The sequence below is a fragment of the Carassius carassius genome, chromosome 37, assembly GCF_963082965.1.
Source record: "Carassius carassius chromosome 37, fCarCar2.1, whole genome shotgun sequence".
In the NCBI taxonomy this organism is placed as follows: Eukaryota; Metazoa; Chordata; class Actinopteri; order Cypriniformes; family Cyprinidae; genus Carassius; species Carassius carassius.
Window position 1 is genome coordinate 13,994,236 of NC_081791.1, and position 25,751 is coordinate 14,019,986.

The 25,751-nt window shown below is 38.9% G+C and overlaps 2 protein-coding genes across 4 annotated transcripts in view; both read right to left on the minus strand.

Moving 5' to 3' along the window:
- Positions 1–659: 659 nt before the first annotated feature.
- On the minus strand, positions 660–21,642 carry bcl2l1 (BCL2 like 1). 2 transcript variants are annotated; one of them, XM_059527619.1, is made up of 5 exons: positions 21,190–21,642; positions 20,311–20,359; positions 18,175–18,879; positions 1,187–1,902; positions 660–1,152 (listed from the first exon to the last, which is right to left on the minus strand). In XM_059527619.1, the coding sequence occupies exons 3-4, from the start codon at positions 18,748–18,750 to the stop codon at positions 1,759–1,761; spliced, it is 720 nt and encodes a 239-aa protein (XP_059383602.1). In that variant the 5' UTR covers positions 18,751–18,879; positions 20,311–20,359; positions 21,190–21,642; the 3' UTR covers positions 660–1,152; positions 1,187–1,758. The 2 variants fall into 2 exon arrangements, with proteins under 2 accessions (XP_059383602.1, XP_059383601.1); XM_059527618.1 differs by lacking the exon at positions 20,311–20,359 and having other exon boundaries at positions 21,203–21,642.
- A 1,291-nt stretch (positions 21,643–22,933) lies between these two features.
- Positions 22,934–25,751, minus strand: part of arfgef2 (ADP-ribosylation factor guanine nucleotide-exchange factor 2 (brefeldin A-inhibited)) — a 38,192-nt gene continuing 35,374 nt past the window's right edge. For both annotated transcript variants that reach the window (XM_059527620.1, XM_059527621.1), the window contains one exon: positions 22,934–23,696. In XM_059527620.1, coding sequence (XP_059383603.1) covers positions 23,529–23,696 — 168 coding nt within the window. In that variant the 3' untranslated portion in view covers positions 22,934–23,528. The remainder of the gene's footprint in view (positions 23,697–25,751) is intronic.

Here is a 25,751-nt window from a genome sequence, read left to right on the forward strand (position 1 = left end):
CATCTCCGGGCGCTTTAACGAGTTTGAAACGACTGAGCGGAAAGAAGCAGGTGCGCGCGTGAACTGACACTCGCGAATAACCTCTCTGACAGCAAAGCGTTTAAAATGAAACTCGGCGGGAATCAGGAGCTGTGAGGAGACGGAGAAGAGATTTATCCCAACTATTCGGAGGTTTGCTTTCAAAAACATGAAGAATTTGAAGAAGAAGAAGAAGAAGAAGAGAGAGAGAGAGAGAGAGAGAGAGAGAGAGAGAGAGAGAGAAAACAGACTACGAAGCCTAACTTTAAGGTGTTAAAAGAAATAAGTTGAGTCAAATACTAAAGTTTTTTTTTTTGCCAATATTTAAAACATCGTGGACCATTAACATTACACGGTAAGGGTCAACTCATCAAAACCATAAAATGCTCAAATATCGGTTTAAGTAACATTTGCATTTGGAAATGTGAATGCTAAGGGACCAAAAGTGAGATTTGCATTTTAGCTTGGCTCTGAAAAGTTAAGTCTGCTGCAAGTCTTAAACTTCTGCTTACCAACAAAACTTCAAATGACATTTCATAAAGAAGTGAAACAAAAACTCAATGACTATTAGCTTGTCACAACAGCTAGATCAGTATTCTACTTATATCTTCATTCTCAAGGCCATACAAGACACCCAGCGCTCTTGTGGCAATATGGTTTAATCTAATATTCTAATAATCTTTCTGCCGTTTTCGGTTACATTTTCTGTGTACACAGTGAAAGGTAGCCACACATACATCAAGAGTGACCTGCTTAACTTACTCCTTGTGTATCGGTGTCTCCTCTAGCTCTAGTTACAACAATCTCTAAGGTATAAAGAGTTTCATCTGAAGCTGAAGTTAGGTTTAATAAATCAAACTGCAATGAACATACAGAACTTTCTTTCACAACAAAACAATTTATCATAACTGTTGGTCCTTTAATTTAGATGCTCCAGAGGATTTCACACATTTAAATCCTCATCAAATTTGCACTGGAAAAAAACAGAACAATAATTGGGTGAACACACACACACACACAGACATTTTTCATCTGCTCTCCACACTGTCCTCTAATGATAGAGAGATCACAGGGGAAGCAGGCCCTCAAATGTAGTGCTGGGCCCAAAGAGGTTCCTCTCTGTTCTCAGCACCTCTGTTCTCTGATATCTGGCACTCCAGACAGCAACAACTTTCCTTAAAAATGTCAGTGCGGATTAAATGACTACTTCTCTCTCATTGGGTCATTAACTCAAGAATCACAAAAAAGCTTAAATTAGATTCAAAGATAAAATGTTTGTATCCTTCTCAGTTTTGCCAGTCTCTGAAAACGAGAAAATATTAAGGATACTTAAAAAGACTTATGATAAAGCTGAAAATAATTATTTATAAACAACAAAAAATAACAATTACAGACACAAAGAAAGAAGTTTTTTATCAAATGTTCTTCTTTAGTCATTTTTCTCATTTTGTTAAACAGGGTTTAAGGAGACATGGGTTAGCTAGATCCTAGTCAGCTCTAGATCAAAGTCAGCTAAAAAGCAAAGCCCCCTCATGCAGTCTGGATCATGTGATATCACATCAGATGCGCTCCATTCAGTCAACAGTACATGGTGGGATGTAAACATCAAACTTCTTGGCAATAAAAGGGAAACAAATAAATCCAAAACAAATGGTTTTTTTTTTTTTTTACGTTTCTTCATGTTAGCAGGAGTTCTAATTGAAGCAGTGGGTGTATTTGGATCTTCAGTTATCCTGATCCTCACAGGCGTTTCTGTGTAATAAGTGACCCGACCACAATACCCGTGAGCAAGACCATTCCCACCAGCAACCACTTTTTGAAGTTTTCTTGTGATTTTCTGCTCTCTGCTGCTGCATCTTTTCCAAAGATCTCTGCAAAGCGTTCCTGCACACACACACACAAAACAGCTTAGAATGAGATTATTTTCTATAGGAGCAGACTCATAAACCAGTACATTTTATGAAAACATTAACATATATATAAAATAGTTATTATTAACATGAACTAACACTTAATTACTTGAAATAAACAATTACCACAGCCCCATCAGTAGTACAGTTAAGGTAACTGAAACACTAACAAATACTGTATAAGCTATTCATAGGAGGAAACGTATTACCACACTCAACCATCCAATAACTGACAAGCTCATTTCAGCCAATGGTTGAACTCTTCAGTGCCCCTCCCTCCCAGGCCTTCCAATAATCCCGCCCTTCCTGTGACAAGTTTGTGCACAGTGTGACCACCAGGGGGCGAGATTTACCATGCCTGTTTCTAAGACTTCACTAACCTCGTTTCTCAGCAGGATTCTGTAGCAAGGCCATTTTTATCTGAAAAGCTAAAAGGGGATTTCAGGCTTTATAACGTAACCTATTTCCTCAGGGAACATACACAGAAGTAGAGCACACCAACTCCAGACTGAGGCTGAAATAACTCAATCGAAGCACTGCAGTCAAAATCTAATATGACTCAAAAACATGTTTTGTGTTCATTAAAAAAGGTAGAGCAATGCATTGATCAAGAGGAAAATATTTTGTGCATGTAGCTGATTACAACACACACACACAACCCTCAGACGCCCACCCCTGTTTTCCACTAAAGAAGACTGATGTCATCCTCCAGTCTTTCCCTTTGCCCTAGTTATCTACACAAGCTTGCAAATGTGGGAAGAAGAATGTGGAGGATTTAAATGAAACCATCCGACGCGGGTTCAAAATGTGCACTGTCGCAACATTTATCAGTCATTTATCAGCGTTTCTCTTTACAAGGAATGAAACTAAACAGGAGGAGGTGTCACAGCATGTAGCAGGAAGAAGTTTATTTGACTGCTTATTTAATTTGGATTTTTCAGAATAAAAACGGGCAGGTGGCTGATGCCTGGTGTAATACGGATATATTTTAGTGATACTATTAAGTTAAAATTTGAAAATATGATAAAACACTGAGAACAAACTTTGGTATATGGCCAAGCAGACCAAATATATTAAAAATGATCAGCTATTGCTAATTAAAAAGCACAATCAGGAGATGGAACATAAATGTTCAGCTTTTTGTATTGGTCAGTCCTCCAATATGCATAAGCTCTTTAGTAACAGTAGTTGGCTATTTTTAATGCTACAATATAATTATTGCTGTCATCTATGTAAGAAAGGCAGATAGTATTATAATATTTTTTTTCCAGATCAAAATACAGTCAAAGAGTACATGAACAATGCCAGCAAGAATGCAAGCTGTTATGAAGGGCATAGGAAGCCATCTTTGTTATGTAAATAAATACTATGGCAGGTGGCATAAATCGTTAAGCAAGCACTCTATGTTTTCATAGCATTCAGTTGGCATGTTTGTTTGAAGGACATTGGGCAAAATGTGGAAGTGTGTGTTTTTTGTCAATAAAATAAAAAAAAAAGCTTTAAAACAGATTAATCAAAAATAATCAACCAACTAATTGATTATCGAAATAATCATTAGTTGCAGCCCTAGTTGGTATTCTGACTCTATCCGTAAAAATAAACTTACCATAAAAATCACAGACCTTTCTTTTTTTTTTTTTTTGTAAGTGGGAAAACTTAATTCAGCAGGGGATCAAATAAATATTTTCCCCACTGTAAACCTTGGTTATATAATCTGGGGTGGAGCTGTCAAATTTATTGACAGGTACTTTGTTTTAACTGACAAAGAGCATGAAAGAGCTGGATGAGGAGCAGGAAGTAAGAGACAATCAAGTAGGAGTGTTTGGATATGAAATGTGTGACAGGTGAAGTCAAGGAGATGTCCGTTGCATAGATTTGCGCAATAAAGTAGAAAGATTAGTGATTTACATAGGAACAAGTTGAAATTCATAGGAATTGATTTCGTCAGTGTGAGGGAGGGGTGATGGGAGTGGCGGAGGCTGATAACAGACCAGCAGTTCCAGAGCAGAGGGGTTATCACAAACAGTGACAGCACAAGTCCAGACCTCCACTCACTTTCACTCCAAAACACCCACAAAAACACCTCATATATGCACAAATTTATGATAAACAACAACATCATTACTCATGATAATTATTACAATGCTTTATTATTAATCATAGAACTAACAACTAGACTTTTACAATTCTGTATAAAACTCTAAAACATGATTAAAAATGAATGCTAAGAATAACTACAGACAAACAACATAATTTGATGTTTGAGTCATATATGTAACAAATAGTAAAAAAACAAACAGCAGCAATACGACAGTCAAGCTCAAGTTGAGCAAACCTCCACTTAAAAAAAAAAAACTAACCCAACACGCTGTACTGTACAATCCTACAGAATGTTTACAATATTATGAGAACAATCTAGTATAAAGTTAAATACTGTGTCAATGCACAATGAAGAGTAAATATAATTTCTCTGCACTTCCTCAGGCACACCTTTGTCAACCTTAGGTATTTTACACATGCCCCACGCTGACCTCATCATGAATGGCGAATAGAGAGGGCGTGCTGCAGTCAATGCAGTCTGATGGCATGAATTTGCATCACCCTTTAACAGGTACATGAGTAACCCCTGCAGGAATGCTAATAGTATGACCTGAAAGCAGAATCAAGCCTAATGCACACACACACATGTATGAGTATCATTCTGTGAAACCGTGAGAACAAGGTGAGAACAATAGAGATTGGTATGACATGAATGTGACTCTCTGATTACAGTCCATGTCACAAATCTAAGACATGTTAAGGCATGCTTGTTGGCAGTAAGATTATGGTGCAACTCACAGCAGCATACATCCAGTGTTTTATGTTTTATATGTGCGGTTGAGTACAGGGCAGGCACAGGCAGTACATATTATAGGTGGATCCAGGAGGGGCAGATATGGAGGTGTGTCTTTACCTTTTGAGCTGACATCTTTCATGCTGAAGTATATAAGCAAAATATCTCTGTGTCATACATAAAAAGCTTTGAGGAACTAATCATAAGCTAAAAAATTAACAGGGCTTTATTTTAATCTCCAAAATAAGGAATAGTAATGAGTGCCTTAGTAAACACCAATAATAAGCCTCAGTGTCAAGCAATTACAGTCAACTACAATTCCAGTTCATTAGTTTCTATTTCACCAGGCATTTTAGATTTTTTTCTTATATTTACTAACGAAAGATAACATTGAATCTGTATTCAGCACAAGGCTTTAATAAAATTCAAAAAGAGGTGATAAAATGAATCTATATTAATCGAGCGGTTTAATCCAAGTTTTCTGAAGAAAGATTTTATATGAACATGTTTAATTTCAGCTATTATTTATATATAAACATTGATCAGTGCACATACAGAGCACACTGAATATAGTAAACGGGTGCTCAAATGTGCTTTCTTAATGTGTGATTCATATGGATTTATTTTACAATCTTTTTCTAGAGTATTTAGAGCAAAACAAATCTCAGGTTGTCTTCATTTCTTGAAAATGAACTAAAATCTTATGGGTTTGGAATGACATGAGGATGAGTAACTGATGACAGAACTTTCATTTTTGGGTGAACTAACCTTTTAACAAAATCTAGGGGTTTAATAATCCCAAAACCACTGAGTCAGGTACAGCACATGCCCTGACATGTCTCTAACAACACAGTGTAATACGCCTGACCACCATGACAGCATTTGTGACTCGCTTTTTAAACAGATCATTAACCAACGTGACTCTCTGTATATCTTGCAACAACACCTTAAAAGATCCACTCCCAAACTGTAGGTGTGACTGAGTAAGACAGCATTTGTACACAAACACAATCTGTCAAGAAAACCAGATTTTTACTGGTTCCAAACAGTGCTGCTGAGGTTGTGTGAACGCTCCGAAGAGATACCGGCTGCTAGGTAGCTGTGGCTGCTAGGCATGTAGCCCTATCTGAAGGAGAGGTACTAGAGGGGTATATAAACTGGCACAGATGATGAGACCACAGAAACACAAAGTCATCCTCACCACTATATCGCTACAGTTACAATACCACTAATGAGCTACTCTGTTGACATCAGTGTATTACATCAAGCCCAGCCTCATCCTGTTAGGAGAGGAGCAATTTGTTCATGAAAGAGAGAGATTGTGTGTGCATGTGTGTGTGTTTGGGAGATTATGGGAGTGTCGTATAGAGAGTTCAGTCAGGTTCGGTCGAGTCAGAGCACTGGGTTTCTCCACTGTTACACCATCCTGACCCTTTAACCCTTGCCATGGCGTTTGTGAAGACAGTCACTTGCTTTCCAGAACAGCTTGTTCTGTTTTCAGCCAGATGATTGATGATGCACACACTTAGAACATAACATGTTCACAGAAACACAGCGTGGCCGCTTTTCTGTACTGATTAGAGAACACTGGTGTGTCTGTACAGAAGCTAGTGAGGGATGAGAAAATCTAAAGTGAATACAGATTACAAAACGCTAACCAAAACCATGAGTTTTGTATTATCATAGTTGGTTAAATTAAGTCAGTGTATAATCAGTGGAGGTTGGTTAAAGGACACATGAAATGTAATTGCATTGATAGAATAATCATTATTAACAATTTTAATCAAAATAATTTTTATTATCAGTTTAACCATTATCGTGCAGCTCTACATGAATGTAATCCACACAGAACACGTTTGTGATGTTATCACTGTAATGTGACCAATAGTGAGAATGGTCTGATAATTTAGAAAAATAATAGCATTAATAATCTTCTCAACAAACCGCATGAGGTATCATTGATGTCCAAAGCATAAACTATGCAGGTCAAGTTACACAGTTAATCCTTAGGATTATGTGTTTGTTAAAAGCCTTGACCCTAAGCAATAGTAATATTAAAAGAGCTAATCCTGGATATCTACAGCCCGAGGCCGGAAACCACATAAAGAAGCAGAGTTCCCAGCAGATGAGACAACAACCTGGAATGTTAAAGAGGTTTCCTAGCAAAACAAAATAGACTCTCGCTCTGAGATACCTTCTAGCCTTTTTAAAATGCACTGAGCCTGAGTGGCGAGACAAGAGGAAGCCAGTGGGATCTTTTCTGCTGTAAAGCCTGCACACCAGTACTGAGCAGAACGATTACAAAGAAGCCAGAAGGCCAGGATTTCCTCGTGATCGCTGAGGAATGCTGTGCATCCTCATTCCTGTGTGGAAATCAGCTGATGGCAAACAGGCTTGAGGGAGGAAAAAAAATTCAATTCCAACTGTGCGGCATCAACAACCGGCCTTGCTGTTTCTCACTCAATCTCTGCTGAGTCACTCAGACTTCAAGCTGAAACCAGAAATTCCCAGTCCATGACTGCAGAGATGGTGAAGAGAGTAAGACAAAAAAAGAAAGAAAAGGAGGTAAAAAGAGGACTGAAGCAAAACAAACCCACCTAAACCATCACAAGGCAGGAAATGTGCCAGCCATGGTCATTTGAGAATTACACAAATGTTGCAAAACAAACAGGATGTCAGTTTAAGAAGGTGAAATTGCATTGCAACATTTTAAGGGTCAAAATAAACAACAACAAGGTCAAAGACTGGGTTTGCCACAGTTACTTAATTTCTGATCAAACTGATGGTCATCTTTGCTTCAGTTCATGTCAACAGTGTGATCTCACTTACTCTAAGAGGGTGATGCTGTGAAGGTGTTTTACAGCAAATGGGATTTCTGATGTCAGCCTGGTATTTACCATTTTAGCTGTCAAGGACATCAGCACACACTTACAGGCCAGGCAAACATGTATTATAGAGAGCAAGAATCTCTGTCTGGATTATGATCTGTGGGTTTAGTGTAGTGGTTGATTGATATATCGCCAAGGCCGATATTTGGCATTTTGCAATTATTGGCATCAGTCGATTGGCAAGCAGTTTTTCTGCTTGGCCTATGTGTATGAGGTGGGACTTTTATTTTGACGGCGGACGCGCTGTGACCGAGAGTGGCAGTGCCTGAGCACACAGTGCTCACATTCTCCCTCGTTCGCCGCCGTTGTTAACAGTTTTGTCTAATGTGGATAGAAGTCTGTCTTATAATCAGATAGAATGGTTAAACAAAGGAATTAATGTATACAAAAAGTATTATAACGATAACATTTATATTATTATTAATAGGCAATCATTGTAATACTTTCTCGTTTGCCATCAGCATTAATATATGCATTTATTTATTTTAAACAAATCGTTGAATGACTAATGAACATTTAAAGGTGTAATAGGTGATTGTCTTCAGAAAAAATTTTTGTTGGTAATCTCAATGGTAATCATTAAGTAAAGTGGTTTAAATGTATTTATATATTCTGTGAAAGGCGTAGGACCAAGAAATGTACGTCCAATCAATACGCTCGGTACAGTCATTTTAAATAGCTTTCCTACCTGCCTGTCAACCTATGTATGAGAATACCTCGCGCACTGTACTTTTAACATTTTCTCGTTAATGAAACATGATGTAGCCCAGCGGTTCCAAATTCCAGTGCTCGCGCACATGTTTTTGCATGTCTCACTTCGTTAACACACCCCATTCAGATTACCAACTTGAGCTACGTAAATGAACTGTGTTCCAATCTATATGATCCCTACACCATGTTCATTGCTCCCTACTCCCTGAGCAGGGGTTTACTTCACTTTGGAACATGGACTGGAATTGGGAACTGCTGATGTAGCCTATTGTAGTAATGTTGTCTCTGGTATTGTGGTCTGAGAGCGTAAATGCGTTCAGGGGGGACGGCTATTGCAGGGAGGGTGGGACGTTCGCTTTCAGTGCTATCAGGCTAATGTTAGCATTTTCCAAGATCTCTTATTGCACCTTTAATATCACAAACCTTGCAAAATAGCACATCTCAAACACATTAAACCGCGAGTCTCTGCCAGCCTCACATGCAGCCTTTCTGTCAGAGCATCCAACGGGTCGAGCATAAACTGCTTTGAACTGAAACTATATGCTACTAGGAGATAAATAAAATGCAAAAAATTATTAAAATGCAAAAAAAAAAGAAAAAAGAAAAAAAGAACACTCTGATTGGTTTACCTCTTCATCTTTTTCTGTTGTTTGTGTTGAATACTGCGCACGGACAGAGGTGTCACTAGAATTTTTGCGTAGTTTAGAGTGACAAATCGTAAGACAAGCCGCTACGCAAAATGCATACAGGTTGGCAGGTCTGATATTATAATGTACTTTTAGAGAAGACTACAGTTAACAGTGTTAAAATTGTGTAAAATGGTGATCCTAAAGGGTAATAAAATATATAATATTGACCAATAAATTAATAATAATAATTAAAAATAAAAGAAACACTAATATCAGCCACTTCTAATCACTTAAAGTTTGGCAACGGACACCAACGGAAAGGTTCTCTATTGGTTTAACATTTTAGTAATCCAAATACAGGAAGCAGCGACCTTGATGAACCAAACATCCATTTCCCAAGAAAGTACAGTCACCTTGAAACCACAGCAACACTTGCCTGAACAGATGATTTTTCCAGCAACTCTGTTGCCTCATTCACAGTAACCGCACTAACTGTTCTCAGTTTATAAACTATTCTCCTACATCCAATTTTCCCAACTACATCAGTCCTTGCCCTGAAACATCATTAGTGTTTCATTATGCAACTGTTTAGTGAGAGGAGATGACACCTGAAACAAACATGGGTCTGAAGACCCACGCCTCAAATTTAGCTGACAGTTAGAGCAACAAAACAGACTACTAAACCCACGGCCCAAATGAAATTTAGACCACAAACATCCAATCAGATCACAGCATGCAGAGTAATCAGAGCAGCACACCTCCCGGTTTTATTTTAGGTCGCATATCTGGAGGATATGTCTGTGGGAGGTGTCTTTTGTGCTTGCTTGGCAATGTGGCAATGTTTGTGCGTACCGTAAATGAAATTAAAGAGAAGATTAATGAGTCAGGAGAGTGGGGTTCAGACTCCAATCTGTTCCGCATCTCACGGGGGAGACATCACCATCAGCTCCTATTCTGTCAGCCAAATCACAATGAGCTGGGACACATGCAGACTAAATACGTCCATATACATACAGATATTTGGACACGCACATGCAGCCAGATTTTCCAACCTCTGACCTAAACCTGCTCTTACAGGCAGACACAGCCTCTGGGGATATTTGTCAAGAAACAGACTGGAAGACATAATGCATATTGGATGATGCTGAAACAGAGCATGCATGCAAGTACAAGAATGGTGTGATGCCAAGATATAGTCATGCTTTTTAAATCACAGATGCTCCACATTCTTCTAAAAAAAATGTAAGAACTACAACCCGAATTCCGGAAAAGTTGGGACGTTTTTTAAATTTTAATAAAATGAAAACTAAAGGAATTTCAAATCACATGAGCCAATATTTTATTCACAATAGAACATAGATAATGTAGCAAATGTTTAAACTGAGAAATTTTACACTTTTATCCACTTAATTAGCTCATTTAAAATTTAATGCCTGCTACAGGTCTCAAAAAAGTTGGCAACAAATGGCTAAAAAAGCAAGCAGTTTTGAAAAGATTTAGCTGGGAGAACATCTAGTGATTAATTAAGTTAATTGATATCAGGTCTGTAACATGATTAGCTATAAAAGCTTTGTCTTAGAGAAGCAGAGTCTCTCAGAAGTAAAGATGGGCAGAGGCTCTCCAATCTGTGAAAGACTGCGTAAAAAAATTGTGGAAAACTTTAAAAACAATGTTCCTCAACGTCAAATTGCAAAGGCTTTGCAAATCTCATCATCTACAGTGCATAACATCATCAAAGGATTCAGAGAAACTGGAGAAATCTCTGTGCGTAAGGGACAAGGCCGGAGACCTTTATTGGATGCCCGTGGTCTTCGGGCTCTCAGGCGACACTGCATCACTCTTCGGCATGATTGTGTCAATGACATTACTAAATGGGCCCAGGAATACTTTCAGAAACCACTGTCGGTAAACACAATCCGCCGTGCCATCAGCAGATGCCAACTAAAGCTCTATCATGCAAAAAGGAAGCCATATGTGAACATGGTCCAGAAGCGCCGTCGTGTCCTGTGGGCCAAGGCTCATTTAAAATGGACTATTTCAAAGTGGAATAGTGTTTTATGGTCAGACGAGTCCAAATTTGACATTCTTGTTGGAAATCACGGACGCCGTGTCCTCTGGGCTAAAGAGGAGGGAGACCTTCCAGCATGTTATCAGCGTTCAGTTCAAAAGCCAGCATCTCTGATGGTATGGGGGTGCATAAGTACATACGGTATGGGCAGCTTGCATGTTTTGGAAGGCGCTGTGAATGCTGAAAGGTATATAAAGGTTTTAGAGCAACATATGCTTCCCTCCAAACAACGTCTATTTCAGGGAAGGCCTTGTTTATTTCAGCAGGACAATGCATAACCACATACTGCAGCTATAACAACAGCATGGCTTCGTCGTAGAAGAGTCCGGGTGCTAACCTGGCCTGCCTGCAGTCCAGATCTTTCACCTATAGAGAACATTTGGCGCATCATTAAACGAAAAATATGTCAAAGACGACCACGAACTCTTCAGCAGCTGGAAATCTATATAAGGCAAGAATGGGACCAAATTCCAACAGCAAAACTCCAGCAACTCATAGCCTCAATGCCCAGACGTCTTCAAACTGTTTTGAAAAGAAAAGGAGATGCTACACCATGGTAAACATGACCCGTCCCAACTATTTTGAGACCTGTAGCAGAAATGAGCTCATTTTGTGCATAAAATTGTAAACTTTCTCAGTTTAAACATTTGCTATGTTATCTATGTTCTATTGTGAATAAAATATTGGCTCATGTGATTTGAAAGTCTTATAGTTTTCATTTTATTAAAATTTAAAAAACGTCCCAACTTTTCCAGAATTCGGATTGTATGTGTTACTGGCAACCTAACCTGCCTAAACAACCAATTTTGAGCTGATTTGTCGACCACTTGCAGGCGAAGAAGAGTTCAAGAATCCTGTTTGCAACAGTCATTATTTTTGAAATTCCATTTTGTGACATTAGTGGAGCAGAAAATATATTTCTGAGGAGGAGAACAAGGTTGAACTTAGAAAGAGACTCATAACAATATGACTGATGACACTTAGAGATAATATCAACAGGCTTTATCACTGCAACCCCATCACCCCAAAGCCTTTTATTCATGGCCGATTCTAATCCTACAGATGGAGCTTCAGATTTTTCTCTGTAATCTGATTTTAACTAGAAGCTATACATGAATGAGGCAAAACTAGATAGAAAAAGAGGGGCTTTACTGAAAGGGCCAGACAGAATATAAAAACATACAAGATGAATAATTAGTGAGGAAGAGAGAGAGGAGGGAAATTACTCATGACCTGATTTTCCAGTATAAACCAGTTCTGTTAAAGCAGAGCAACAGTCATGTTATGTCCAGAGCAGCACAGGCGAGAAAGCCTGATCTCTGATCTCTACCCACTGTTCCTAATCTGGTATCAGCAAGGCATCACACACTCAGACTGAGTTTACGTTCTGAGTCAGGCCATTTTCCCAGTCCTACCTGAGACAGTCATCTCTGGAAACACTGTGTTGAGCACTGATACTGGACTTAATTTCATAAATACAAATATGCTTATAAATTCAAACACATGCACACTAAGATTCTTAAAAACAATGCTTGATTTACATATGAAACAGTATGTACAGTAATAAAATACATACACCCAAAAAATCTGTTCAGCACAGCACATTAGGAGCAAAAGTGAAGAGCAGATGACCCTTTATGAAAACAAAGCAAGTTTGCTTTTTTAAAGTCGTAATTCTGTCAAATGGACAAGGAGCTTAATGTGATCCACAACTCTGTGGAATGGTGACAGAGCCGCTAAAAGGTTAGCGGGTCCTTTCAGTGGGCCGTTATTTGTGTTATTAGGGGCTAATTGCAGTGCGGTTTGATGATGCTGGATAATCTTGGCTAAAGTGCATAAGGAGAGCTGGGCTTAAAGGTGCAGGTCACTCTTTCACACCACTGCCCAACACACAGAGAAGTGTGTGTGTGGAAATTTTTAATTAGCAAAGAGGAGCTTCAGCTAAGAAGCTAAATTCACTGGAGTTGAATGTGTACAAAAACACTGGAACGAGACGAGAAAAAAAGTGTGGGAAAAGGTTAGCTAAAATACACTAGGTGTATTCACAAACACTTAGGTGAGAGAAACTAGCAACATCACGGCTAACAGAAAAAAATGTGCTTTAGTTGGGCATGTGTGTATGCATTTAAAATGATGTTTCACCAAAAAAAAAAAAAAAACAAGTAATTTAGTCATCCTTATATTATTTTAAACTCCGACTTTCCTCTACGGAAAAGAGAAGAAATTTCGAAGAATGTTGATGCTGCTCTTGACTGTTGAGAGTCACATGGGTTTGGAACAAGTTAATGACAAACTTTTATTTTACAACAACCTTTTCAAAATCTGTTTCAGCTACATGGACCAAAACAATTATTTCTGTGTTTGGGATGCTCGGTTTCCCCCCGTGACCCTGGAAGAATGGATCAGCCCAACCTTCTTTGAAGGTGAGGCCAGAACCCCGTCTCCCCCCCTGCCTGTGACATGAGAGGAGTACACTAGCATAGCTTTAGTCGTTTTCTCCATCTCTCTTTCCCCTTTCTCTCTCACTCGCTGGTGACAAGGCTGCTGGAACAGACTGAATCACACCATCTGTTTACTGCCATTTTCCCTCATTCAGCCACACACAAACCAAGAACATAAAAAAGGCATGTGCATGATATAGTTAAAAAATGAAGTCACCTTGTGAAATATAAAAAAAGAACATTTCTAATGTGGCAATGAACGGAGTCAAAAGGTCAGAGCTGAATTATGACCTTGAGAATAGCAATCCTCAGCAGGAACCAACAGCAACAAAAACATTTGCTGAAGCTTAAGCATGAAATGACAATGAGATCAGTTCCTGTGTCTATGGAGGACAACATCACATCTGGATCAGCGTCTCCACTGCTGCTGTCACTGTGTGTTTTACAGCCAGGCTCCTCACCTGGATGCTGCATGCATGCGTGTGCACCCGCAGCTCCTTTGTTTAAGGTAATCACATGCTCAGCGTGTGTGCTATACCTTGAAATAATTGCTTAAATGAGAGGCATGTGTGTGTAAACACGCATGAAATGAAACAATAATGCACATATTGCATTTAACATGCGACACGCGCAATCCAAACCCAGACACAATTGACCAAGAGCACAAAAGCAGACATATAGTCTGTCACGCGACACACAGGCACAGAGAAGGCGGCGCTGATGTATCGGAGCTTGACGAATGATTGCGGGAGGTGGGCCGCAAACACGCATGGCCATCGCGCCTGCCAAATCGATAGAGATGACCAGTAAGGTGGAGGGATGATGGATGAACGGATGAATTCAGAGTGAACGAGACAGAATGAAGGGGTGAATGGGGACACTAACGGCGGTGACGCGGTCATGTTGTTGCATGTCTGATCTGCAACACGTCCACCCACGTGAGAGCAAGGGAAAGGCGGGGGAGATATATCAAAAGAAAGAAACAGAATTGAAAGAAAGGAAGGAAGGACACAAGATGGAAGCAGGAGTAAAAGTAAAAGTGATGGAGGATGGGGAGTAGGGGGTGGTCCCGTGGGTGTTCCTTGTGCAAACATGATAGACAATGGGACGAGGGCATGTGTGTGTATACGGTATGTGTGTGTTTGCATTCGCATGCGTATACATTTGATGAAACTCTCTGTAACAGCCATACGTCACACAAAGACCTCTGTTGTGGTGACAGTGATTAAAACGTGCTAAAGGTGGGCCTTTGTTCATCAGCATGCATGAGCGCATCACTACTAGGTGTGTGTGTGTGAGGTATGTAGTTAATGATTGGTTGTGTTTGGAAGTCACTGTTCTAGTTAGGAGCAGAGTGATAGTGAAGGAACCTCGCTGGACGCTAATGAGCATTTCAGAGGGACTAACATAGGAATAATGAACAAAGCAGGTGTAATAAGAGTGAAAAAGTATGGATCCCCCATCCCACTGTATTGCTATTCTGCCCTCCAACTCTCATCGACTGCAAACAATTTATCCTGTACTAGCCTATTTGAACAAAGGCAGTTACACTGAGCAAATTCACATATAATTCAAGCCTAATTGGTAATATCCCCACCCCCTCAGGCACAGGACTCCATTAGCGGCGACTCATTCACGTCAGTCATTCCCTTTCCCAGTCCCTCTATTGAATACGAAACAACAATTGTTTAAAAATACTAAAACTGAATCACTTGCTCCTGCATTCTTCTATAGATGCAAACAGTTAATAAATGATTAATAATTTCGAACCCAAACCATCATGGTGATCATGCACAAGGCAAAAGACCTGATGTGACCACACCTCAGGGCATTATTATTACTGCATCACTGCAGATCTCCCCAGAGCAGGAGAGAGAATAACACAGCCTGACATGCAGGTAGTGCAACACACCTGCGACATACAGCTGCCAGCACTGCGTACACAAAGAAAATGATACAAAAAGGTAGTTGAAACTGTGGCTGTGTGGGAGGGGAAAACTAGCACATACTAAATTAATTTGAATATACGAAAAGTGTGTGAATGACTGGAACTTGAAATGGGCTTTCCCAGCTTCTCCTCCAACAAGGGGACGGCTTGCACCATTCGGTTTTTACATCAGCTGCTTTTTAAATCTCATTACAAAGCAGAAACCGAGATGAATAAATAGCATGATAAGCCCCAGCCACCATTAAAATGCGTCGATGTGTGGAAAATGCTCACTAGAGTTCGACTGTGAAATCGAGTGTGCATATGTGCTTATATGTGCCTCCCCCCACCACACCATTGGCCTGATTGAGACAGAGCATCCTTAAGACAACTGCTGCATAAGTTCAGACTGAAAGTGATGCCGAATGTGATGGAGATGAAGAGAATTGAGTGGGAGTCTACAGAAAGGTGGCCTACATTCATTTAACACATGCACGTCTGTCTTTTGTATGTCAGACACACAGACCTCATTTTCCTTTCCCCATTGAGGTGACGTGAGTGACGTGAAGAGCGCACTCCCACAATTTCTGATGAACCAAACCTACAGCTGGGTGCCTCAGGATGTGAAAACTCAAGAATTCATTCATTAGCCCATTGTAGTGCCATTGAAGTCTTCAAACACAGCATAATAAATCGCCCAACACACTTCCATCGTCAATCGTCTTTCATAGGTTAATTTTCCGATTCAAGCTGACAGTGTTAATCTCTATCAAAATAACTGACAAAAATATTTAACAATTATTTTTATTTTTTTGACAACCATAGCGTAGTAATTCAGTAGTAAATAGAAATTGCATTATTTTAAATTAAAGCATAGTGTTGATGAATATATGTGACCCTGGACAACAAAAGTCTTAAATCGCTGGGGTTTATTTGGAGCAATAGCCAAAAATACATTGGTTTTCTGGTCCAGGGTCACATATGCAAGATTAATGCATTAATGTTTCTGAAGTAGAAAAATCTAGGTTCTGAAGACAGTTTAAATACTATTAAAAATACTGACACATTTTCATATTAATATATAATGTTCAAATATTTGGTCTAATTTGTACACTTACTGAAATGTTATTTTTGTAAACAAAAATTTGATGCAATATTATTCCTTAAAATTGGATACAATTAAATGACATGAAATACTGACTGAATAAAAAAAAAAAAAAACAGGCTGGAGTCTCTTTCTGTTTATCCAAACAATGAACAAAAGATTGTTTGAGAAACCTGTTTGAAAACTTTTTTTTATTACACATTTAAGATTTGCTGTGACTTTTGTGTGCCTTAAAGTTCTCTTTCCTAAGGTCACATGCTTAGAGATTCAAGATCCAAATTCAGAGATAAAATGACGTGTTGACTTTTACTTTCTACACAGTTCCAGATTCTTTGTGCAATCAAGACATCACAAGATAGAAAAAAAAGAATGTCAAGGGAAGAAAAAATATGCACACTCTAGAACAAAACAAAACATGATTTTGTAAATGACATTGACAGAACGAAAAGCAGCAACTAAACTACAAAAAAACAACATTAACAAAACCAGTCTGCTAATCAGAGTCTGTTCTCTGCACCATTCGACAAACCAGTCTTATTAAAAATGACCTTTACAATCCACATCCATATCTCACCCTCACCCAATCAGATCGCAGCCCTGATCACAAAGAGAAAAAGCTGACTGGACCAGGACCCCTCCATTACCTGCCACTCGTCCAACCTACATAAAGAAGAGAACCAGCACAAAGGATTTTCACATGACTTTACTCATTCCTGCCTTTCATCATTGGACAGCTGACTGAGGGGAAATAACGCAGAGGGAAAAAAAGTGAAAACAGTAAAAAGATAAAAGATGAAAGGAAAACAATGACCTGTTATTGCATTCCCCTCCATTCTCCACCACACGTGCTCATCTCCAACACGCTTTTGACTCTGCTCCATTTTGATTGGGAATTAAGACTATAGAAATCAATAATCATCTGACCAGTAGCTGTGGTTTTGCTATCTTATCTCCCATTCCTTCCCCCTCCACAGAGTTTCAGCATCCCCACCCAGGCCCAAGAGAGGGCAGGTGCTAAAAACAGTCCCGTCTGGACCCAAGGGAGCCAGCAGATTTGGTCATGCAAAACATGCTCTTTCATCAATAACATCCAATTTTCTGTTACAAGCTTCATACAGTATTTGAATCTCAAATGGCAACAGAATTCTTAACAGGATAGACTACCCAAAAATTTAGATTTCTGTCATTTACTAACCCTCATGTTGTTCCAGACCCATAGGACTTAATCTTCAAAACTAAAAATAAGCTATTTTTAATAAAACCTGGGAATTTTCGGTACCTCCATTGAAAGTACAGACAATTACAGCTTAGAAGATCCTTCATCTACTGGATTTAACTTACAACATCTTTATGACCTTTTTGGATGTTCTACCTAGCTTTTGGTTAACTGGACTTTCAATGGAGGCACAGATTTCATTAAATATATCTTCATTAGAGTTTTGAAGATTAACCAAAGTCTTACAGGTTTTGGAAAAACATGATGCTGAGTAAATGGCAATTTTACTCTCTTTGTTGAGTCTTTTAAAGAGAATTTTCTGAGATGGAAATAATTCGAAACCATATACCCAAACAGGTTACATACATAGAGGCTGCTTGCGACCAAACTGAAGAAAGCTAACATGGTAGAAGTTACTTTCAACTCACCCATCCTCCTTGGCTCTGGATCCAGGGCTGAATTTTGTTGTCTAGGTAGACGGTCATCCAATCTGCGATGCTTCCCACTAGCGGGCTCATCTCCTTCTCCACGCACTCAACACACAGAGCCCCTCCGAAGGCAAACAGTCCCACGACGCGGCCCCAGTTGACGCCGTCGCGGAACACCTCATCCATCACGCTCTCGAAGCTCTGGTAAGCTGTGGCAGGCGTGATGTGGAGCTGCGAGGACAGGTCGTTGAATGCTTGGGCATAACGCAGCTCAAACTCGTTGGCAGAATCGCGAAGCGCCTCCTTTACTGCATCCAGACCCCCAGTCCCGTTTGTCTGACGCTGAGGGGTTGAAGCGGGGGACCTTGGTGGGGTCCCATTGGAATCAGTACTTGTTCCGTTTAGGGAGCCATTAACGAGGCTCGTCGTTCCTGCTGCCCTCTCATCATCATTCCCTTCCGCCGCATCAGTCCGATTTGTGTCTTCTGTAAATTCAATGTGATTGTAGGGGTAGTTCCTCTGTGAGAGTTTATATTTAATAAAAAATACCACCAGTTCTCGGTTATAGTAAGACATAATTCACGTGGTTGCTCTTCGTTCTCCGATGTCTGGATATCCACTCGCTTGTTCTTATAACACAGTGCACACCCTTGCGTCCTTCTCAGGCTTCTGCCGACGCTCAGGGATGGTGCAATGGCTCATACCCTGTGGTAAGACAACAGTGCAATGAATTGATCCGTAGAAACGCAATCATTTTCACAAACAGGGAGAGGAGGGGGGTCAGGGTGAAACTTTGGAAGAGGTTAAGGGGCACTGAAGATAAACAGTTTTTTTTTCACCCTCTAAAGCCCTCTAAAGCCCTCTTACTTAATGTAGAGGCTTGATCAAAGGAACAGATGGTGGCCTCTCATCACCTGCCTCCTATGAAAAACATGGACAATGTCCTCTCCCTGCCTGTCCAAGACATGGCTAGATGTACACTGACCTTGACATGAGTGAATTTTAAGCAGCAGGGGGCAAGAACAGCCAGCATGGCTAGAATTATGATTCCCTCATTTCAACAAATCTGTAACGGACCTCAATTGTGGTGCCAGAAGATCCAGCCAAGAGTTGCAGACAAAAGATACCCAAGTGCTTCATTGCGGGTTTAAAATCTTTTGACAACTCAAGTATAATCTTAATGAATCTTAATGTATTTGTATAATCTTTGCTAAACAGAATAGACTAAAATGAAATAATTTATTAATCTGTTAATTAATTTAAAATTGCATGCGTGTTATTACAGATCAAATGTTTTGAAATTACAACGTTTGATCAAGAGAATCAATCAACCTAAGACTATATCTGCATACGATAGATAGATAGATAGATAGATAGATAGATAGATAGATAGATAGATACATTTTTAAACAAATGTATTATTAAATAAATGGATTATGTGCCCCTCTTTTTTTTTGGCTGATTTCATCTTTTTGACGCCATCACGAGCGCGGGATGTTCACGCGGGGCATTATCTGATCGCTCCTGGGAAGTGGGAAAAGCGCGAGAGTTCTCAGGAAACACGTGCTGACAACAACGAGGCTCAGAGCACGACACATGGCCATTTCAGATGCTTATCTCTTTGTCGCAGAAAAATTGCCAAACATATATGCATTTTGTTACTTAAGAAATGACTCATTCTCTGTCCGAATATGACGCATATTATAAATCTCTAAAATACGAATCACACCCTTTATTCCACATGTAATATACATATATAGTACATGATGTAGTCGCACTTGTTGATTCGCTGGATTGATCAGTTAATTATTCAATTTTCTATTAAGGAGACACGCGATGTGTTTACAAACACAATGTCAACTTAAAGCACAACACACATTCCCACAACCGCGAAGATAGTCACGGTTTTATCTAAGTGTTCTCAAGAAACAACATTTTGCTTAAAGGAAAGTCTACATACAGAAGTGGCTAAAGTAGAGATTCGCATTTAGACCAAAGCTTTTATCGTCCAACTTGTTTGAAATTACGTAAAACAAAGTCTAACGTCAACATTTTTCTACTTTGTCTCACGTTATCGTGCTTATTGACAACGTTTAAGATAATGACAACACGGAGAGTTAAAGAGCACTCACTTACCATGACACAGTCTGCTCATTCCTCGTAGATTAGGTCAGCCAAGAAATAGCTCCAGAGAGTTTATCTGAATGTTAGTTATAGATTACGCAACAATATCAAATAGAAACTGCGGCAGATCAAAAGTAATAATACTGCGTGTGTGAGGGGAAAAAACGAGACAGTGCTAGATATTCCCCCCCTCTCTCTCTGTGATAGGATGTAATCACCTAAATGACGCTCACTCCGCCTACCCAACCATTACGTAATAAAGGCTCCGTTCACAGGCCCATAGCACAGGCCGAGCGGAAACAACCGGTCAGTTCTGTTGGACAAGACCTATCACTTTCAGAGAAGCGATCGCACAGAATCACTAAAGTCCGAAAAAAAGGAACATAAAAGGACCTAATAATCAAAATTATTTGCCATATATTTCCGCTGATCACAAGCGGAGGGTGTGAACCCTCCAAATGATCCAGAAACACTGGATGTAGATTATTATAGCATTTCTTAATCTTTCATAGGTCAGCATACACCTAGCACACACGATGTACTCATGTAACGTTACCGTCAAGTAAGATCTAACACCCCGTTATGTTTTATTTACGAATGAATGCAATAACGTTACATTTAATGCATTTCTGCAGAAATTTAAGTCATGATGCGAAACGCCATATGCAAGCAAGAGAGCAAATTAATAACAAGCCCTATATAACTGATGGGTCTTGCTAGCCAAGAATGCATTTCCTGTACAATCCGAGCCAGCTACGTCAATGGTTCCCCCTTCGGCTAGTTAGCCGTGAAGCTAGCGTCATGGAAGATGGACTGGCTGCACAGGGAAACACGAAATCATTTGGAAGCGGGTGTGAAGATAAAGCTCCCAATTCAAAACGCACCGCAGACCTTTGGTACTTACTCGGATATTTGGAGAGGCAAATTCCTGATCTCCCGCATGATCGATGTCTGCGCGTTTCTGCTCGACCAGAGTGCATTAAGTGTCAGCAGCGCCTCGGTGCTCAGATCCGCCCCTTCAGACAAGCTCTTCAACTAATTCATATATTACTGCACATACATCAGATGTGGACTGAGTATGCTGGCTTATGGAGTAACCACTTCACTCACTCCAAAGTCATTAATTAAAGCGTATTATCATTTAAAAAGCAACATTCCGTTATGTTTTACAACGCTGAGACGCGCAATTTAGCGTTAACTGCTAATAAAATCTTACGAACTCGTAACTTTTACACATAATGTGGTTTTACTGATATGAATCCTTCTCAGTAGTTTTCTTCATCGATGTACAAATATTTGGACATGTATACTTAACCGACGGTATGAATGTGCATTTTAAATAACCGTAAACGGTTTGAGCTCACTAAACAAAGAGTGGCAGAATTACTATGGTAACCTTTGTTACCCCAAAACGCGCGTGACGCGTCTCCTGTGACAGCGAAACCCTGTGGCGCATATTTAAACGAGTGCAAACTTCTTCTTTTTTTTATAAAATGAAATCATTCATTTCATATGCTGGTGTTGTCGTGATATGAGACATTTGTTTTCTATATTTAAAGACTCAATGAGCCTCCATCCAAGACTCCTGTTATAAACGAAAAAACATTACTACATAATATAAGGGAAAAGTCAAAAAAATATAAGGAAACTCAGTTCCCATCATTGAAAACAACGAAGAAACAACGTGTACAGGTAGGAGAAAATTCAATGGTTCAGACTTCACACTTTATTGATTACTCAACCAAATGCTTGTAAGATTACATCACAATATGTATAGAGTCGAACATTTTTGTGTATATTTTACATGAAAACTTTACACATTGTAATGTATATATTTATATTTCCCAATCTCAAGGGAGGCAAAGTAGATATCCATAGTTGCAAGGGAAGGAATGCTTTTCAGAAAATATTTAAATGCACTTCAAGAATGAAATACATACATAATGAAAATGAATTGGGAGTTGAATCTGCATTGGTAATACACGATAAAGTCGTATGATGCAGGGGTTTAATGAAGATATACCTGGATTATACAGTACATTTGTATTCCTGTATTTCCCCCACAATTGTTTTATGATAATGTGACTGGCATCCATCACATAAACTTGCCGATTCAGTCTAACTCCAAATCAAGAGCGAACAGCACTTGCAAAACTGAAATATATATATATATATAAACAATTAAGCAAACTTTAGTGCACTAAAAATCAATTATTCTTTAGTTGTTTTAAGATTTTGGTGAAGTGTGTGTATATATATATATATATATATATATATATATATATATATATATATATATATATATTTATTATATATATATATATATATATATATATATATATATATTATAAAAAGAATGAAAGAAAAAAAAACTTTAAAAAAATGCAATAAATTTGAATATGTTGGAAACCAAATGAGCATGATGTGTGGCATGTAAGGAATGGTAGTGTCGGCCTTGTCTGGATTAGCAAGCGTAAGTATCGACACGTGTAAAATAAATACCAAATGCTATGAAGGCAACCAAAACATTCTTAAGACAATTTGGAGTTTAGTGTGAACACATCAAATCAAAATTAAAGTATTTTACCCAAAACTAAAAGCATTTAAATGCAAAAAATTCTGTGGGTTGATTGAATGCATTTAAATCAGAGATGACGGTTTAATTGTTTGATGAATCAATAAAGGACAATGATAATGGGCCTTTGTTGGACCTTAAATCATTAACAAATATACCATTGTTCACTGGCGCAAACGCATTGCAAACTGGGTGTCTTTTACAAGCTCTTAATAACAGGGGATGATCTCATTTCTGTATGTCTATCTTTCTTCAGCCTTTAAAACAGACAACATTTTACAGATAGGACAAAAGCCAAAACAGTGAAATCAACAGACGATCAAAAACCAGATATACAGCAGTACTGGTAATAAATTATCCAGAAGAAAGTAAAAATAAAAATAAACAAATATGACTCATGACTAACAACACAGACGACTGACACAGCAGAAGAGTCACCCTGCTGGGTCACAGTGCTGTTCTCTCATAGGGGAGCGACTGACGGCGGTGAGTCAGGACTGGCATGGGAAAGTGTGGGACAGTCACACAGTCATTCTGCGTTCCTGTACAGTCCTTCAAATCACAGCAGAGGCTTATACACGCAGACCATCCATATACTTTACAGCCCCGCTTTCTTCCCAGTTCATCTCTGAGCTGTTTCCAGTTCTGATCCACATTATGATAATGGTGAAGGCTGCGCTCTGCCCAATTCAGGAGCGGCGATCTGGAAGACAGAACCGATACGAAGGAAAAATCGCCGCAAGGCAGCGCGAAGCTCTGGAATGAGGTCGAACTGCATCATCTCACACAGATGGTGGTAGTAGCAGGAGGCATGTGGCTTGAACTGAAAGAGAGATGACAATGTTATGCATTCATGGGCTAACATTATTTTATTTTATATTTATTTACATTTAATTTAAAAGTGGTACCCCATGACACACCCTCAAGCCACACTTATATGACTTTCTTCTTACAGATAAATACATTAAGAGTTACATAAAAAAATGTTGTGGCTAATCCAAGATTTATAATAGCAGTGAATGGTGGTTGAGATTTTGAAGCCCAAAAAAGTGCGTCCATCCATCATAAAATACACTACACACTCCGGGGGGGAATCCCAGCCAATGGCCAAGGCCCTTCCAAGAGGCCATATGACTTGCAGCTAAAGCTACCAATCACGTTTTGTGTTGTGCCACGTCATGTTTATGGGTGTGGAAATGTCCCCACAGTAACAGACCAGTGTGTCAAACTCTTGGACATATTTTAAGAATTCTATGCCATGAACTTTAGATATTTCACATACTTTTGGAAATCCAGCTTGTAGTTGAACCTAAAAAGTGTTCATCATCACAGTTGGAAACACGATGGCTTTCTTCTTCCATGATGGGGTTTGGTGCCATTGCATCATTATTTCAAGGCACAGCGTTAAAGAACGTGACACATACGTCTCCTGGAATCCTGTATAATTCAACCAATCTGATAATGACTTTGAAACTTCCAAAGCGTTTTAAATTTTGTGTGCAGCATGCATCAGAAGTTCAGCCAACGGTCCGTGAGCGTGACGTCCGAGGCTGAGACTAAACCTTTATAAACCATAATATCTAGCTTCCGCTCACTGTCGAGAGAATGATGTTCCAGCAGATGACATAGGCGTATCGTAAGCTCTGGTGAGGATATGCTAGTATCATGAGAAGCAAGTGTTGTTTAGAGCAAAGGAAACTTATATTGAAATCGTCCAACATTGTTCTTTGCAAATCCTCATTTTGTATTTCTAATTGTGTTTTGTTTTGCTCTCTCCTCTGACAGTTAGAGGAAGCTAAAGATTACGGTTTATCAAGTTTTAAATACGGATATAAAAACACATTGGTTTGCTTCCGGAGGCCATTATTAACCCCTGGAGCTGTGTGAAGCACTTTTTATGATGAATGAATCCACTTTTTTGGGCATTAATATTTTGACCATCATTCATTGCCATTATTAAGCTTGAAAGAGCCAAAACATTTTTAATATAACTCTGAAGTTTGTCTAAACGACAAAAGCCATATACACCTAGGGACTGAGGGAGAGTAAATCATAGGGTAATTTTTATTTTTGAGGTGAACTATCCCTGTCTTTTCAGTTAGAGGTTTCCCTTTAAGACATTTTAGCAGTGTCAATCTGGAGTGGAATGCCGTAGGGAAAACCTGATATTATCAGAGGAGTGATGAATGGATAAGTGTATTTTATGGACAAGGAAAATCCTCAGGGCTGCCAGAAGATTGTCTGTGTAATAACGCAGGTCTCTTTTACATATAAAGGTCATCACACTGACAAGCTGGCATTTCAGCAGGGAGCTTCCTGTAATAAAAGCCTGAACTCAGACACCTGAAGGATAAGAGAGGTATCCAAAACAAGTCTCTCCTACAGGAAATAACACCCATTGTCTAATTATCATACTCACCTGTATGGTTAATAAGGACACTATTTTTGCCTTCCGTTTTTCTTGTTCTTAACGTGGAACATATCAATATTTTACAATTTAAATCCAAGATCAATATAAAACTCTACTTAATGTCTGAATCAACATGAAAGGTTGACCACTGTCTTTAACCATCTGATCAAAGACCGCAAGTTGAATTGTAAAAAAGACACAACTGGTGTTGTTGTGACTCTTACTATTAGAAAAAAAAAAATAATAAAAAAAAAAAAAATTATATTTATTTTATTTATATTATATATATATATATATATATATATATATATATATATATATATATATATATATATATATATTTTAATCAAAAAACCAAAACCGTTTCATGGCTGGTAAGAAATATTTATTGGCTGTTGAGACAAAAATATAATTTTGGGCCCTGCATCTACTGCTCTGGTTCAGTGAGAGGGTGTGTTTGTTTATGTA

What these genes read in the sequence shown, in the direction of transcription:
- bcl2l1 (XM_059527618.1), bottom strand. Translation starts at nt 18,750, where the DNA reads ATGTCTTACTATAACCGAGAACTGGTGGTATTTTTTATTAAATATAAA. An exon ending in TCCAGAGCCAAGGAGGATGG is followed by an intron (nt 1,903 to 18,174) that starts GTGAGTTGAAAG and finishes GTGTGTGTGCAG; the next exon opens with GAACGCTTTGCAGAGATCTT.